The sequence below is a fragment of the Labeo rohita genome, chromosome 9, assembly GCF_022985175.1.
Source record: "Labeo rohita strain BAU-BD-2019 chromosome 9, IGBB_LRoh.1.0, whole genome shotgun sequence".
Taxonomy (NCBI): Eukaryota; Metazoa; Chordata; class Actinopteri; order Cypriniformes; family Cyprinidae; genus Labeo; species Labeo rohita.
Window position 1 is genome coordinate 29492891 of NC_066877.1, and position 18850 is coordinate 29511740.

General features: G+C 35.0%; 1 protein-coding gene across 1 annotated transcript in view; it reads right to left on the minus strand.

Annotated features, from left to right (window-relative positions):
• Positions 1-3029: 3029 nt before the first annotated feature.
• cerkl (ceramide kinase-like) overlaps positions 3030-18850 on the minus strand; it is an 84163-nt gene continuing 68342 nt past the window's right edge. The window contains exons 7-13 of the mRNA XM_051118302.1: positions 12542-12719; positions 12250-12306; positions 11953-11984; positions 9891-9999; positions 7042-7138; positions 3755-3954; positions 3030-3252 (exon numbers count right to left, since the gene is read on the minus strand). Coding sequence (XP_050974259.1) covers positions 3171-3252; positions 3755-3954; positions 7042-7138; positions 9891-9999; positions 11953-11984; positions 12250-12306; positions 12542-12719 — 755 coding nt within the window. The 3' untranslated portion in view covers positions 3030-3170. The remainder of the gene's footprint in view (positions 3253-3754; positions 3955-7041; positions 7139-9890; positions 10000-11952; positions 11985-12249; positions 12307-12541; positions 12720-18850) is intronic.

Below are 18850 nucleotides of genomic sequence, written 5' to 3' on the forward strand. Positions count from 1 at the left end.
CTTTCTCTCGAGGTGGAGGCGTTTTGTACAGTTGGGGCGGTGCTTGTGTCGCGGTCTTGAAGATTCCATATGGAACATAAATACAAACTAAAGAACTTGTAGAATCCAAAACTTGTAAAATTCTCAGAACAAAAAGATTCTGAGAATATTCAGTATCTATGTATTTGATGTATTTATTGTATTGTTTTACAATTATTTTGTTTTCTTTAGGAATCTCGCAAGCACTTTTTAAAATTATTTTTATTTATATTAAGCAGATGTAATTCTTAAGGTCAGATCAAAATGTTATGACAATGTCTCCAGGTTTCACAGACATATTTTCCACTTATACTGCACAAAAATTGGTTCAATAACATTGAATGTTACAGGGACTGATTAATGCAAATACAGATCCCACTGTCTTTTTTTTTTCTAAAATTATATCCTATTCTTAAAGTAAGAAATATCCCAATACATCACAGTGTATCACAACATATCGTAACTCCTGTATCGTGATATGTATCGTATCGTATCTTGACAATACACAACCCTACAATTTATATGCTTTTTAACCTCAAACACTCGTCTTGTTTAGCTCTGCGTGAACTCTGTGTATTCCGGTTCAATATAGTTAGGATAGGTTGAAAAACTCTTAATTTTCTCTTCCAACTTCAAAATTGTCCTACATCACCGTTTTACCTTTTTTTGTAAAAGATGTTTGACCCTCCTTGTATGTTCACTTTGTAAACACTGGATCGGTACTTCTGCAGCGATGTAGGGCGATTTTGAAGTTGGAGGAGAAAATGAGACGAAATTTTTTGTCATACCTTAACTGTATTGACCCAGAATGCACAGAGTTCACGCAGAGCTAGACAAGATGAGCATTTAAGGTTTAAAAAGTATATAAATTGTAATTTTTGTAGAAAATAACCAATTGTTTTGCTAGATAAGACCCTTCTTCCTTGGCTGGGATCATTTAGAGCCCTTTGAAGCTGCATTTAAACTACATTTTGGAAGTTCAAACTCAGGGACACCATTGAAGTTCACTATATGGAGAAAAATCCTGAAATGTTTCCCTTAAAAAAAACATAATTTCTTTACGACTGAAGAAAGACAGACATGAACATCTTGGATGACAAGGAGGTGAGTGTTCTGGAAGTGCACTTCTCCTTTAAAAAAATAGCTGCCTATTTAGGCTGTAGACAGCAAAGCCAGATCACTAGGTTTTGGAATGGAGCCTAAGTGTTTCATCACAGGTTTGCCTATGATCACTGAACATATTGGCTCGTGGCCTGCTGTAGAGGAGAAATTGCACTGCTGTAACTTTTCTTCTTAAGGTTATTCCTGTGCATATCCAAAGAAAGACGCGCTCTTTTAAGCCTGCAAGTTAGTATACCCTCCACAGAGGTGACATGGGATTTTCTGGCACTTTCCATCACCCTTTCCTATACAGAACATTGTTGTGATAGGGGTTTTCACACCTTTGCATCACTGCGGTATCGGTTCTTCCTGCAAAAAAAAAGGAGGAAATGACAAGCATTCTCTCTCTCCTCCTAAACTCTCGCCGCTGAGTTCAATGGTTAGAAGTTTAACGGAGACGCCAGATGGAAGGAGCGAGTGTTTGCTGTGTGCTCTGGCTGGGTGCCATGGAAACGGGGCAAAGGAGGCTGCTGTTGTGTGTGTATAGTGTGCTACAGAAGAGTGACGGGATTGGCATGTGTCTGGCTCCCAGCCATTGCTTAAGAGTGTGTGTGTGTGCGTGCTCATTTATAGGATATGAATTCCACAAATATACAAAGCAACATCACCTCTCACTCATATGCAGGCCCATACCGAATCCGCATGTGCAGAAAGATCTCAGCCAAGTTTAAACAGAAGTCCAAAAATTATATTATAAGGTTATATAAATGAAAACATTTAAAAAAATTAGCATTGAAAAACAATTGACTGGATAAAAAATGGGTAGATGGGGGATAAAAATGTAGCTGTAAGTATGGAAGCTTGGTTTTGCCACTGCATAAAAAATAAAAAAAATGTATTTGAGACTTTTTATCTCACAATTGTGAGGTTACATCTCACAGTTCTGACTTTGTTTCTCCAAATTGCACGATACAAACTCGCAATTCTGACTTTTTTTTTCCAAATTGACATATAAACTTGCAATTGCGAGTTATAAAGGCAGAATTAAGATATAAACTCAATTCTGAGAAAAAAAAGTCAAAATTATGAGTTTACATCTCGCAGAATTGTGAGATAAAAACTTGCAATTCTGAGAAAAAAGTCAGAATTGTGAATTTAAGTGAGAATTGCAAGCTAAGTGAGAATTGTGAGCTAAAAAGTCAGTTCTGAGAACATATCAGTCTTTTTTTTCCCCTCAGAATGGGAGGAGTTTTTGCAATTCTGACTTTATTTCTAGCACTTCTGAGAAAAAAAGCAGAATTGTGAGGAAAAATGATATAAAAGATTATTACAGAGAAAATTATTTTTTGTATTTTCAACTCAATTTAATTTCCCAAACCTGATTATCATGTTAAATATGTCATTATATGAAAATGTTGGTGCTGTGTTATAAGAAACAAACTAAAACTTAATGACATTTTATGAATACAATTGAAAATATTATTATGAATTATTAAATATAATTTCTATATTTTATATTCTAGATTATAAAACATTAAGAAAATTATTTTACAAATGCAATTTTCCCAAAATCAATGTGTAAAATATGGAAAAGACAGCTGGTTTTGGTTAGGTCTGCTCATAAGAGTGTGTTGGTGTATGAATCAAAAAATCAAAGCTAAAAATGTGGGATATAATGTTTAGATTTAGAAAACCACATCGGATGGGTTGCTTGCCGGTGCTTTTTATATAAAACATACAAAGTCCAAAAAAAAAGTCTTTACTGTTCAGGGAATGGTGTACAAAAGCACAATGCTTTTTTTAAATCAATTTTTTTATTATTATTATTATTTAATGTTTCCATTTTATTTCCTGTCTTATGCAAATTTTTAAAAAACTTACTTTAGTTTAATTTAAGTTTTTATGCACTGGAATGTTTTGTGTGTCATGTTTTTGCTCTGTCATAAAATATTCTATATACATGTTAAAGCTTTGCATTGTGCAGTTTGTTCTGTCAGTTTCTCGTAGCTCTACTATCTAGCACAGTTTCTGTTTAATGTGGTTGTGTGTGTTCAGATACAGCTGCATTTAACCGGCGACTCCTCCGCCTCCTCCATGTCTGCTCCGAAGAGTGTGAGAAGCTGCGGGTGAACTCTGGAAAATAAACAGGGCTGTCAGGACATTTAAACATTACAAGAATTTATCTGATATACGCACACGTCCCTCCCTTTTTCTTAGAAGCTCATCGGGTTCTGTTTATTCTTCTGTCACTCTTTCTGCAGCTTTAAGAAGATGAATTGAGATTTTTTTTATCAAGTGCTGCTCATATAATGTTTGCAGTGTCTTCAAACAACACGGTCTGTGCTTACACAGGTCATCTGCAGTTCAACTTGTGCAAGTATACAGTGGTTATCTTGACTACTGTTTTGCAAATAAAAGGGATGTGACTTATTCAGTGTTATGAAATGAAAAATTCTAACTTGGCTAGTTTTGTAAAACTTTTGGGAGCTTGAGTATTTGTATTTTATGATATTAGGTTGTGTATTATAGTGGTTTTACTATGGCCAAGAGTCAGGTTTAACAGTCAGAAACACTGAAATCACTGCAATACAAGGCCTCTAATGCTGTACATTTACTGTCATGATTGACATTTTACCTGATTAGGAGTTCAGATGGGACCTCCAAGAGATCTCCATCAATGTTCCAGGGATATGTTCCTTCAGAGGAGATGATGGGCACGGTTTTTGAATCGCACTCCTCGTTTTCCTCTGAGACGTCGTCAGCCCAACTTCCCTGAGAGTGCGGCCGCAGCTTCACAGCCTTTACGGTGTGTGTCTCAATAAATGAGAATCCAAACTGCAGAGGGATAAAGAAAAATAGCATTTAAAAAATAGCATTTAAATTAGCAGTTTATTAGATGCTAATTAGTGCACTACAGTACTTTTTACAGTATTTTATTATAATTATATTGTATATTTTTATGCTATAAAAAAGCCATACAAGCAAAGTTTTACTATTACGATGTAATAAAAATACTAAATACTAATACAACATGTCACAACGCTTTAAAATGTAATATTTGTGTATGCAGTTTTTCTTGTTTTTTTACTTAAATTCTTATGACAGTAGTGTATCTTAAAGCAAGAGTAAATTACAATTTTACATTTCAGGGTTTTTTTTAGGTTTAATTCCCATTTTACAACATAATTCTTAGTAATGTAATACAATGAATTTTAGCGTAACTCAAAATTATAAATTAGAGCATGTATGTACATTGGTGTTCAAAAGTTTGGGATCAGTAAGATTTTTTTTTTTCTTATGCTCATCAAGGCTGCATTTATTTGATCAAAAATACACAAAAAATTGTGAAATATTATTACGATGTAAAATAATGTTCTTCTGTTTTTATGTACATTAAAATCTAATTTATTTCTGTGATCAAACCTGAATTTTCAGCATCATTACTCCAGTCCTTAGTGTCAAAAATTATTCTAACATGCTGATTTATTACCAATTTTTGAAAAAGTATCATAGTTTCCAAAAAAAAAAAAAAAAAAAAAGGCAGCACAACTGTTTCCAACATCAATAATAAAATTAATAAATCAGCATATAAGAATGATTTCTGAAGGATCAAGTGAGACTGAACACTGGAGAAAAGGTTGATAAAAATTCACAGGAATTATTTTCTATTGTAATAACACTTAGCAATATTACTGCTTTTTTTTTTTTTTTTTTTTTTTTTTTTTTGATCAAATAAATGCAGTCTTGATGAGCATAAGAGACTTCTTTAAAAACATTACCTGATCCCACAGCTCTGTGTATGTATATATATATATATATATATATATATATATATATATATATATAACTTTGCTGTCTGAGCTTTTGTAATGTGCTGCCTGCTGTTGTTTTGCATGGTTTGCTTTGTGAACTTGTCTTATTTGAGGCTGTAGTTTACTTTAGGTCCACAAGGAGGCAGTGATGAACAGCTGATCCTCATCAGTTCACCTCAGTCCTGTATATGTGACCTGGAGGGAACCTGAATATAGAACCAGGCCAGGACTGGACTTTCAGTCCATCACATCATATATCCTTGTATTCAGATAACCAGGTACGTCTATCAAACTCTTGAACAGATATAATTCTTCAGTTCAGAGATCTTATGTAACTACCATTTGCTTAATATATTTTCTTACTAAACGTAAACTATGTATATTAACCCTAGTGTTTAGGTGGAATAATACTGGCTCTGACCCAAATCCTCACAGCAGTCGTGATGTAAAGCTTGACCCAGACAATGTGCATCAACTGCAGGAATGTTCCTGCTCTGTGTCTTAGTGGAGCAATGAGTTCACACGCAAATTGAGTTGACTGTAAATCTCACAAAAACATGTTCAGGTCACATTCAACTCCCCCATAATAGGAAATGACATTTTGCATAAAGAAAATGAAGCCCATATTTAGAAACACTAAGAGTTTTTGCATTGTAAAAAAATAAAAAGAAACAAAATTCCACCTAAATTCTGATTTCCATAATGTGAAAGAATGTTTTACATGTGTGACCCTGGACCACAAAACCAGTCATAAGGGTCAATTTCTTGAAAGCTTCTGGAAGATGAATAAATAAGCTTTTCATTGATGTATGGTTTGTTAGAATAGGACAATATTTGGTCGAGATACAACTATTTGAAAATCTGAAATCTGAGGGTGCAAAAAAAAAAAATACTGAAAGTTATTTTTTTTTTAAGTTGTCCAAATGAAGTTCTTAGCAATGCATATTACTAATCAAAAATTATGTTTTTGATGTATTTACTGTAGAAAATTTACAAAATATCTTCACAGAACATGATCTTTATTTAATATCCTAATGATTTTTGGCATAAAAGAAAAATCTATAATTTTGACCCATACAATGTATTTTTGGCTATTGCTACAAATATAGACTGGTTTTGTGGTCCAGGGTCACATTTGAGTTTTTGTTACTAGTTTTGAAAACCAAATTATTTTCAGTGATGATTATTTAGATTCTTATTATTGTACTTTTTTTTTTTTTTTTTTTATTTTTTTTTTTTTTTTTTTTTTTTTGCATTATTGCTCTATAGAACATAATATACAGCATATTATGTTTAAGCACATAATTAAACACATTTTCTCTTCAAATTACATTTTCTTATTACCATAATGTATCTTAAAGTGAAATTAAATTATCTTACATTTGAGTTTTTCCCCTTTTTGACTTTAAGTCCCAATGCTGATACACATTCAATTAATACATTAATTTTTAACAAAAAAAAAAAAAAATGCTTAATTTATTATGTTTAGAAATATACTACATAAATATTTTATTTATAAATGATAATATTTAAAAATGTAATTTGTATTTTTTACAGTACTAAAATGACAATGTTTTTATTTATTTTTTTTTTTATTGCAACAAGCTTTAAAAAATAGACTTATTTAGAATGCATTTCTTGATTTTTTTTTTTTTTTTCTCCAGTTCAAATACACTTGACTTTCTGCATGTAAATAAGGTGAACACACAAGCTCTTTTAAAATGGGCAATAAAGGCCCAATAGTACAGCACAGAAATCCTGAAATTGACACCGCTTTTGCTCTGTGGCACAATGACATGTCACACGAGAGTGAAGAGCAGTAGGTCAACACGGCAACCTACACAGATTATTTATAGAATGTGGGTTAACAAACAGCTCTAGATTGGATTGCTTAAGAAAAAAAGAAGAGACCGGCTCTGAAATGGGCTAATCTGTATTAGGCTGAAAAGTGTTTTGTGGGAAGCTGACAATCAGCGACTAATTTGACTTGACAGTATGCTAATTCTGCTTAAGCTGGGGAGGTTGTTAACTCCATTTGCGTGGGCTGGCTTTCCTGCGTGTCTGGCTGATGTGAGTTCGGTAAGTTCCCTCAATAGGCAGGTGAGCTCACCTGGTTGTTTGTGCTGCTGTATCTCTTCAAGTGCTTGATGAACTCTGACCTGGAGGTGTTTCCAACAGCTATCAGTGCCATACTGCCATTGTTCAGCCTGTGGTAGACAGAAAAGGTTATCTGTGTTTATTGTGCTTAGGTGGTACATTTGTTAATAAAACCTCATGTATGGAGAGTCCGTGGCAAGCATTATGACCAGAAAGCCAGTTCAACATTATAATAAGCCCGCACATCTTTTCATATGGGAATGGGAATTGTTTATTTAATAAAACCAGTTTCTCTGCTGTTTTACCACAGGTCTATAAATAGATGTAGCTCACACTTGGACTGCTCCACATCTACATGTCAGTGGAAAATGTAAATGAGAGCTTTAAGGTACAGAAAAGTCCAGATAGAATCTATAATATTATGTGTAAAAAAGTAAGTAGTATTAAAAGTAGTTTTTGTAAAAAATGGAAATTACCAATTGATTTGACCAGTGTTATCTTTTGCTATATGGAAGGCTATGGCTCTTTAAAGTTCTGTTCTTTTGAAATTCTGGAAGCTAAAGTGACAAGTCAAAGCTTTTATAATTATTTATTTAGTTTTTTATTTAGTTTTTTTTTTAAATAAGTTATGTATTGTGTATTTTTACAGTTTTTGTTATTTTTTTTTATTATTTTGTTTTCATTTAAAAATGTGGAAGCTTATTATTTTATTTTTATTGTTTATTATTATTTTAAGCTTATATTTGGGTCATAAGTCAACGCTTTTTTATTTATTTATTTCTATTTATTTATTTATTTTTTATTTCTGTATTTTTCCTGAGAGCAAATCATATACACTACCAGTCAAAAGTTTTTGAACAGTAAGATTCTCTTCTGCTCACCAAGTCTGCATTTATTTGATCCAAAATACAGCAAAAGCAGTAATATTGTGAAATATTTTTACTATTTAAAAAAACTGTTTTCTATTTGAATATATTTTAAAATGTAATTTATTCCTGTGATCAAAGCTACATTTTCAGCATCATTAATACAGTCACACGATCCTTCAGAAATCATTCTAATATGCTGATTTGCAGTTCAGTTGTGTTTTATTATTATTCTTAATATTAATATTTAAAACAGTTGAGTAATTTTTTTTTCTTTCAGGATTCTTTGATGAATGAAAAGATCCAAAGATCAGCATTTAACTGAAATAAAAAGCTTTTGTAACATTATACGCTGTACTATTCAAAGGCTTGGAGTCAGTATAATTAATTAATTAATTTATTTATTTAATTACTTTTATTTAGCAAGGATGCTTTAACTTGATCAAAAGTGACGATAAAGACATTTAGAATGTTACCAAAGATTTCTATTTCAGGTAAATGCTGTTGTTCTGAACTTTGTATTCATCAAAGAAACAAAAAAATTCTACTCAGCTGTTTTCGACATAATAAATGTTTTTTGAGCAGCAAATCAGCATATTATAATGATTTCTGAAGGATCATGTGACTGGAGTAACGATGCTAAAAATTCAGCTTTGAAATCACAAGAATAAATTACATTTTAAAATATATTCAAATAGAAAAATAAATTGTGTAGTATTTCATCTTAAAACAAGAAAAAAAAATGCCAATGAGGTCAGAATGAACTTATTTCAAGATATATTCTTAGTAAACAAGTATATTCTTCAAAAAAATTTTGTTGAAAGGATGTTTAGATATTTTTACTGGAAAACAAGAAAATATTAAACAAATGATTTCTTGCAATGTGAACTCTGTGACCGCATTGACTCTTGTCCTCCACTAAAGATGCTGCTTACGAGAAGCTGAGCTTAACTTGTGTCGCTCTGTAAAGACAGGAAGGAGAGGGGGTTGTTGAGCACTCGTGGACAGATGCTCGGGTTCCTTAAGTCTACCCGGACACTCCCTTTAATCAGAGTAATTATGTGCTGATTAGTCCAGTTAGGTGGCTTTGACCTTACAAGTCTGATCCAACCACTGATTCCAATCTTCAGGATTATGTTGGCCTATTCTAGCCGACTTCACGCACCAAACGTCCACCACACGGGCCAGAAAACAGTCAGGAGACTCAGATGGCCTTGCGTGTTGGTGACACACTAACCTGGTCTCAAGGTTTTACAGTCTACACACTGACATTAGCTACTGAGCCCATCTTACTTGATTTTAAGGCGTACAGTCTGAGGGATTGAGGGCAGTGCTTAGTTTGTATACTACGAGGTTCCTGAACAAGAATAGGTGACAGATTTGGCTGATCACTGGAACATAAATACATAAACAGTATTTTAAACAGAACTGACAGAAGCGATGTAGTCTTTCAGGCATTTGCAATGTAGACAGTTTTATTGAAAATAGTGGGACACTTTGTGTAAATGTGCCGTAAGAAGAAGAAGCGACTACATCACTACTTGTTTTCCTTTTTTACAGGGATATTTTAAGTTATTATGGAAACATAGAGTATGTGCAGGTCATTGCATTTCTTTCAGAGGCTTATAAGTAGATGTAGATAATAGATGGATTTTATCCAGCTTGTTCTAGTCAACACAAAATATGATCCTCTTTACTCTCACAACGCATAATAATGGTCATATGTTGCATGATCGATCTACTGTATGTTAATCCAAATACAAAAAAGTCTATATTAATAATAATGTTTCTGAGCACCAAATCAGCATATTTAATCTCTGAAGGATCATGTGACACTGAAGGCTGGAGTAAGGATGATGAAAATTCAGCGTTGCATCTCAGGAATAAAGTACACTTTAAAATACATTAAAATAGAAAACATTTTGCAAAATTGCAATAATATCTCACATTTTTACTGCTTTACTGTACTGTATCTTTACTGTAAGGAATTTCTTACCTGGTGTTCGGGGCCAGGCCCCTGGGGGCCATTGAGCACAGGCAGGGAATAGCCATGATGCTGATATTCAGGTACAGACCTTGCCTGGTCTGCCAGGATTCATCCTCACCTATCACAGAATGGAGAGAGAGGGTTTTTCTGTGTGTATACAATACTCTTAGGTGCATTTGAATGTCTTTACTGTGAAAACGTCCATAGAAATAGTAAAGAGTGATAGAATGGCAGCTAGCATGGAAGTGAGGGTTGCTGAAGCAGCCATCTGGATGATTTTCTAAATGGTAACGTATGATGAGACTTAATTTTTTTTACTATTATATTATATTATATTATATTATATAAAAACGTTATTTCTGGTCCTCAAATCTGATTGTCTGAGAGGAGTGCAATAGTGATATTGAAACTTCAACCGTTTCGCAGTTTGTACCACTACACTTTAAGTATTTCTCAGACTGAGTGTCTTAGTGGATGCCCAAATCCACTATAATTATATAAATAATACAGTTTTTTGTGTCACGGAATGTGGTTTTAAGATTTTTTTTTAGCCAAGAATGTAGTTGTTTAGACTTAAAATATGCAATTTGTGAATAAAGATAAAGTCTATTTGAAAATTTGTGTCAACGTTTTCGGAGATGTGAGCTCATGAACCCTCCGAGAGCAGCCTTACCTCGGCCAGACCTAGTATTGAGTAACGTGCATGTTCTTAATGGTGATTGTAGTTACATTGTTACAAGAGGAGTCAGCAGTAAACAGTGTTGCCAAGTCTGCAGTTTTCCTGCGGAATTGGGCTACTTTAACACTGTTGCCGCAGGTTGTTTGTCTTGTTTACATGTTGAAGTGACCCAAATAATGTAATATTTAGCCTCTGAAATGTTAATTTTACCAGGGGAACCCCTCTCAAAATCGTGTATTTTACCCCCCAAAATGTGATTTTGCAGGGGACCCCCTTGAAACATGATTGGGTCACTTTTGGGCTAGTTTTGAGTAGCAGTCGGGCAGGTTTTGTTGTGAAACCCTGCAATCCTGGCAGTAAAGTCTTTTATATTGAAAGAGACTGAAACGCTGTTGAAGGAAGTTATTTTTACTTTTAACAACAGCTTGTAAGAGGCAGCCAGTACATGCACTAAGCAGCGCTGTTATCAAAAAGGATAGTAATGATAGTAACTTGGGACAAAGATAGCCTACCGCTTTCCTCAGCGGACATTCAAACTAATGTTTTATTGTGAATATGAGATTAAGCTGAAGAATGAATGTTGTATCAGATGCAGATAATCACATTTGCTCAGTCCATATATCTCTCATAATACTCTACTAAACATAATACACTGGATGAAGCAACTTAACATTCCCTTGTGACTAGTTCTAAAGTGATGTTTGTAACAGTACAGTAATTAATAACAGGCTTGGGCTCAGCTGTTAAACTGTCAAACTGACATTTGAATCTGTGGCGGAAGTGCACAGAAGAGTTTTTCTAAAGACACTGTTGTTGTTTCTTATGTAGTTACACACTGGTGCCATCAAACTGTTGTATAAACGCAATATCACACTCGTAGTCGTAAGATATGGCTTTATTAGATATGACTTTCTACAGGCGTGCCGATATACAGCCATATCTCATGGCTACTCGTGTAATATTGTTCATATGTTGTTTATATTTTATTTAATTTTAATATTTAATTGCACTGCATTATCATTCAGACCAATTCTGAACTACCATATAAGAGCATTGTTTTCACATCGTACATGTTACTATTCTCAGCGCTGATAGAGATGAACCATATGGACCAATCACAGTCATTTGTGATAACAGGCTATTTTATTCAGTCGTTTTCAGATTTATATTGTGTATAAATCTTTAGTCTCTAGAAAAAAAAATCTATACTAAAATCTGAATGTAGCTCATTGGAGAATTGAGCTTGTAATTCGGTGGGTAAACACCGCCTTGAGGAACACCCCTTTGTTTCTCATAGGAAGCACTTATTAGCCGGAAGCATTTGCTGCTCAATGAAGCAGATATCTAGTAGTGCAATATCTTCAAAGTATCTTTTAATTTAGCTGTACTCACAAATGTCTCCTCCATCTCCATTTCGCTCAGCTCTGTGTAAAAGAAAGAGATGCTTTTTTAGTGCACAACCATTATCTGCATTTGAGTAATAATGGAGTTGCATGGGCTCCTCTCAGTGTGGGGCATCCTGCCTTATTAGCATTAGCTGGGTGACCTTCAGCATCTCCAGCATTTTGATTTCTTTCCAATGGCCAATTAAGCAGGGGGTGGTTTATTTAAAATAACATTCAAATAATTACGCTGAAAGTTGGATGGGGATGAGGGGGCGAGAAAACCTTTAAATGCGCTTTAACACACTTTTTCTGATCCTCGGCTCCTCTGCTGGTGATAAAGGACAGTTCGCAGTCTTCAGGTCTTCACAGGGACCGTCGGTCGATCGGGGAGGGATGCGAGGAGAGAGAACAAACACGTTAGATGGAGTGTTATGATAAGAAGAGGGTGATTTCTAAGAGATGGTGCCCATGTGTGCTGTGCCAGGCTGCTCTGACACTAATCCCAGATTTGATAGAGCACCAGCCAGTCCCTTGGAGCCCACCAGATGAGAGACAGCTACAGCTGACAACACAACTGAGAAAGAAAGAGCGCTTACTTGAGGTTTGCCAGTGTTTTAATGAGAGCGAACTCGCGGCGCTGGCTGGGTGGCATCCAGCGGTGTCTCTCTGCCAGTGCGAGTGTCCGCCCACCGAAACCAAACATGGCAGAGAAGCCGAACCTCAGCAGACGACCCATAGAGCTAAAGCTGCACATGTCCACAGACTGATGATGACCTAGAACAAGCATCGTAATGCAGTTAGCACGCTGAGGTACCAGGTTCGCCAAGGCACTGCCCTAGAAAGAGTACAAACCACTAGGAACAAAGGACACTAGAGCCACAGGAGGGTTAAACACAAGAGGCAGCAAGAATGGAGATTACAGCTCTGTTACAAAGGACCAAATTCGAAAGCAGTAAAGAAGGTGATTGCAGAAAAAAATGTTCAATATAATTTATTTGACTATTATTTGACTATTTTACCCCAAATATACTGTATGCTCTATCAGTATTCTTAGTCGAGTGTCCCATGCACTTCATGAGAGGAGTGCTACCTTGCTCATAAATTAAATTGGTCACTTATGACAGCATTTCTGTGTATTTGAACCCTTTCTAACAATGACTGTATGATTTTGAGATCAATCTTTTCACACCGAGGACAACTGCGGGACTTATATCCAACTATTACAGAAGGTTCAAAATGCTCACTTTTGCTCCAAAAGAAAAAAACATGCATTAAGAGCCAGGGGGTGAAAACTTTTGGAATTTAAAGATCAGGGTAAATTTAACTTATTTTGTCTTCTGGGAAACATGTAAGTATCTTCTGTAGCCTCTGAAGGGCAGTACTAAATGATAAAATATAATATTTAAGCAAAATTGCAAAAATGTACACATTTCCAATCTGTTCAAAATGTTTCACCCCCACACTCTTAATGCCTCGGTTTTTCTTCTGGGGCATCAGTGAGAGTTTGAACCTTCTGTAATAGTTGCATATGAGTTGCTCAGTTGTCCTCAGTGTGAAAAGACGGATCTCAAATTCACGTAGTCATTGTTGGAAAGGGTTCAAATACACAAAAATGCTAGAAACCAAATTTTTCTGAAGAACAGCAGGCAGTTTAACTGTTCAGAAACAAGAAACATTTCTTAGTATTACCAATGTTGAAAACTTTTGTGCTTGCTTAATATTTTTTTTTAGAAACATTGATTGTGATTGTTTATAAATTGTTTACAATGTTTTTACTGTCCCTTTGATTAAAGGGATAGTTACCCAAAAATGAAAATTCTGTCATTAATTACTCACTGTCATGTCGTTCCAAACCCGTAAGACCTTCGTTCTGACCCTCCACAGACAGCAACACAACTGACATGTTTAAGGCCCAGAAAGGTAGTAAGGAGCCAGCAATTTGACGTGATCATCTTAATTTGTGTTCTGAAGATGAACAAAGGTCTTACGGGTTTGGAACAACATGAAGAATTTTCATTTTTGGATGAACTATCCCTATAATTCAACGCATCCTTGCTAAGTAATTTCTTTCTAATTATTTATTTCAAAAAAAAAAAAAAAAAAAAAGGAAAAACCTTAAAGCAAACTTTTGAATGGTAAATACTTACAATCAGTAAGCATATGCATATGTTTATGTATATGTACATATTTAAGTAGATGTAAATGTGCATCCTATAATCAGCAAATTTAATTCTAGTCCATTAGAAACAACAGAGTCATCTATCAAGTGTCAATGTGACATCTCTTGAGTTAATTCATTGCATATGTCGGAGTGAACAGGAATGACTGGATCTGGTGGCCCATTGGTTGAGTCCAGTCCCCGTAGCCCGGCACATTCCTGACCTCCTTCTGTCTCCCCATGCATACGCTCTCCCTGCTCATGAATTATTCATCAGATCCTTCCAAATCCCGCCAGTTGGCCTTATTCACATGCGTAAATATTGCTTAATTAGAAATGAACAAGCCCTATATTGGCCCTCCTAAATGGGCATTACGCTCTCATTCGTGTCAGGTGTCTTATGTGCCGTCGATGTTTCTCTTTTGCCTTGCAGCGACAAAAGCCAGACATCTCGTGTAGTAAAGAAAGGGGAAAACGTGGTTTTTATTCAGTTCACTTAACATAAGACGCCTAATGCCTGCATGTCGGAATGTCTTCTAAGGAAAAGCTGTCTTTTGTTGAGCGAGTGCCCACACTTAGCTCAGCGGTTCGTACCGAGAGCCACAATGTTTTGATGGAGCAATTAATCACGACGGTACGAGGATGTTTCTCAACGTTCCTGCTGAGATGGCGAGCGTACCGCGGTGCGCAGAGAAGGTGCCAATCTCGGCGAACAAAAGAAATTCAGCACTCGTTCTTAAAACTCACACCTCCCTTTAGTCAAAAGCTATGAGTTACAATACCATATGGCTCAATTCTTAGGACTTAATGATGAGACGCATTCTCGCACACGTGGAGGTCAGATTGCGGTTAATCATCCGAGTCTGTAGCCAAGCGAGAACAAAACTGGGGTGGAGAGTTTTAGGCAGGGTTTGTCATTCGATTTTTGCCACACAATCCAGTTTTGCAACTTTAAAGGGTTCAACCAAAAAATGAACATTAACCCAAAAATGTTGTTCCAAACATGCATGACTTTTTTTCTGTGAAACAAACACACAAACTGAATGTTTTAACTGTTTTTGTACATACAATGAAAATCAGTGCGGACCAAACCACATAGAACTTCATTAACTTTCATTTTATAGACAAAAACACACATTCTGAGGTTCCATTTCTGAGGTTAAATGTTGCATAAAATTTCAGTCTTTTCTTCACACAAAGCTATCGTATGACCTTAGAAAATGAGTCATATGGACTATTTGTATCATATTTTTTTGCATTTTGAAGCCTTTCAAAACCCTTTGCCAGGAGCTTGATTGACAGATGATCTGACCAATCATGGTGGACTTAAATTTGAGTATTATTTATTTTATTTATTTATTTTGTGGTTGAAACAAGATACCCTCTGATGTTCATTCATATTTGTTTTGTGCTATTTATGTTGTTGTTGTATGGAAAAAAAGTGAAAATTCCTTAAAAAATTGTCCTTTGGTCATCTACAGAGACAAATACTGGCATACAGTTACAAAAAGCTATCTTTACACAAAGCTATCTTATGACTTTTGATTTAAAATCTTCTTTTGTCTTCTATTGTCTTTTAGATGCAAATGTACATTTGTCATTCTTAAAAGACCTGATGAGGGTGAGTAAATAATGACAGAACGTTCGTTTTTGGCTGAACTATCCCTTTAAGTTTCAGTCTGTTTTTCACACAAGAAAGTTTTAGAAAACTTAATATAATGCATGAGTCATTTGGACCATTTTATGGTGCTTTTTACACTGTGTTTTACTTTTTCCATTGTATGAAAAAGAACAGTGAAAATTGTCCTTTTGTCTTCTACAGAAGTAAATAACAGCATTCTGGAAAGACATGAGGGTGAGTCATTTTTAGGTAAATTATCCCTTTAAATTTCAGGCTGTTCTTCACCAAAAGCTTCAGAAGACAGAATGTATAATGCATGAGTCATTTCGACCACTTTTATGTTGTTTTTTTGTTTAAACCCTGATTATCATTGTTTGGTCAAATAACTATATGAATATTCCCTATAATGGTCCTTTTTTTCTTTTCCAGGAGTAAAAAAAAGCAGTGTTTTGGGTTAACATATGTTGAGTAAATAATTTGGTGAGAAATTTAATTTTTGGATGAACTATCCCTTTAAATTTCAGTCTGTCCTTTACACAAAGCTGTATGACTTGCATGTGACATTTGGACCACTTTTCAGTGCTTTTTACACTGCTTTTGTATATTTTAAACCCTGATTGTCATTGTAATGGGGGGAGGACCTATGTGAAAATTCACCAAAAATCTACCAATCTCTGGACTACTTTTATGGTGCTTTAATGCTGTTTTTATGTATTTCGAAACCTGATTATCATCGTATGGAAAACAATTATATGATGATTCCCTAAGATGCCCATTTTATCTTCTCCAAAAGCAAATAAAAGCAGGAATAACATGAGGGTGAGTAAATAACTGACAGCATTTTCATTTTTGGGTGAACTACCCCTTTATATTTTAGTCTGTTCTTCACACAAAGCTACATTATAACTTCAGAATATAGTGCATGTGTCATTTGGACCACTTTTATGGTTATTTTTATATTGTTTTGTAGATGTGAAAATTCACTAAAAATCTCCTTTTTCTACAGAAGTAAATATTTTCTACATACAGCATTCTGGAATGACATGAGGGCGAGTAAATGATCTCTTTATATTCATTTCATTTTTGGGTTAACTCTTATCTCTTTAAATTTCAGTCTGTTCTTTTCACAAAGCTTCAAAAGACATGGTATATAATGCAAGAGTCAGTTAGACTACTTTTCTGGTGCTTTTATGCTGTTTTTATGTATTTCAAAGCCTGATTGTCATTGTATGGAAAATAATTATGTGAAGATTCCGTAAAATGCTCCTTTTGTCTTCTCCAGGAGTAAATAAAAGCAGCATTCTGGATTAACATGGTGAGTAAATATTGACAGAAATTTCATTTTTGGATGAACTATCCAAAATTATTTACACAAAGCTGTAGTATGACTTAAGTAGATTTGGAATATAGTGCATGTGTCATTTGGACCACTTTTATAGTTATTTTTATATTGTTTTGCACATTTTTAACCCTGATAGTCATTGTATGGAAAATAACTATGTAAAAATTCACTAAAAAAAAAAAAAAGTTTGTTTTACAGAATCGCTTCATACAGCATTATGGAATGACATGAGGGTGAGTAAAAGACAAGGATGCATTTTTGGGTTAATTATACCTTTAAATTTCAGTCTGTTCTTTACACAAAGCTTCAGAAGACATGGTATATAATGTAAGAGTGCTTTCATGTGTTTTTTTATGATTGTCATTGTATGGAAAATAATTATATGAAGATTCCTTAAAATGCTCCTTTTATCTTCTCCAGTAGTAAAAGCAGTGTTCTGTAACTGTAACGTGGTGAGTAAATATTGACAGAAATATCATTTTTGCGTGAACTTTCCATTTAAATTTTAGTCTGTTCTTCACACAAAGCTATATTATGACTTCAGAATATAGTGCATGTGTCATTTGGAACTCTATTATGGTGCTTTTAACACTGTTTTTGTACATTTTGATTGTTATTGTACGGAAAATAACTGTGAAAATTCCCTAAAAATTCTCTGTTTGTCTGCTACAGAAGTAAATAACAGAATATAGCATTCTGGAATGACATGAGGGTGAGTAAATGACATGGTTTTTATTTTTGGCTGTACTGTCCCTTTAAATTTCACCCTGTTCTTCTCCCAAAGCTTTAGAAGATTTCATTTGGACCACTTTTATGTTGCTTTTTATGTTGTTTTTGTACATTTTGAAGCATGAGTGTCATTGCATGTAAAATAACTATAAGACGATTTCCACAAAATGCTCCTTTTGTCTTCTCCAGAAGTAAATAAAAGCATTCAGCATTTTGGAATGACACAAGGGTAAGTAAATAATGACAGATGACAGAATTTTCATTTTTGGTTTGTGCATTTTGAACCCTGATTGCCATTTTATGGCCTTCTCCAGAAGTAAATAAAAGCATTCAGCATTCTGGAATTTTCATTTTTAGGTGTATTTTTTTTTTTTAACCGTACATGGAACTTTATATGAAGCCTGTGATTGGAAAACAAAATATTTTCAGATAATAATTTCTCAGTGATCCACATAGAACAATGATACAGTAACAACAAAGAACCTCATTAACTGGCGCACACAACCGATTCTGTAATTCTATTGTGCGGTTGTGACTGTGTTCATCCTAATCGTAATTCAGCTGTAAAGCAAAATTTTTGCCAGTACGTGTTCTTTTTCTTTTTTTTGGAGGATGCGAGCTTAGCTTGTGCGTGTAATCCCCTGACACAAGCCAAATCCGCTTGTCTGTTAAGCTAAGCCCAGGAGAGCTTGCACAGTCGACACAATGGCCCAGACATATTGGTGCTAACTTCAAAAACGCCTCACAGAAAGACAGACAGACAGGAACATGCAGTGCTAAAGCCAAAGCGAACACTGCCAGCCAGAAGTAACACTTCCAGCGACGGCCCACAGCCACGTCAAAGAAACTCAGTGTTTGTGGCGGGACCGCACGGGTGATTGACGACAGACGTATCTCCACCTCTCCCGGGACAGTCTCTCGTTCCATGGGACCTGTTAACCATGATCTCCAAAGCTGGAGAGGCAGAGCCCGCGCGGGGGGTTTGTCTTCTCTCGGCCCCCATAACAACAGCCTGTGCACTCTAATTAAACAACAGATTACAGAGAGCCACCGCA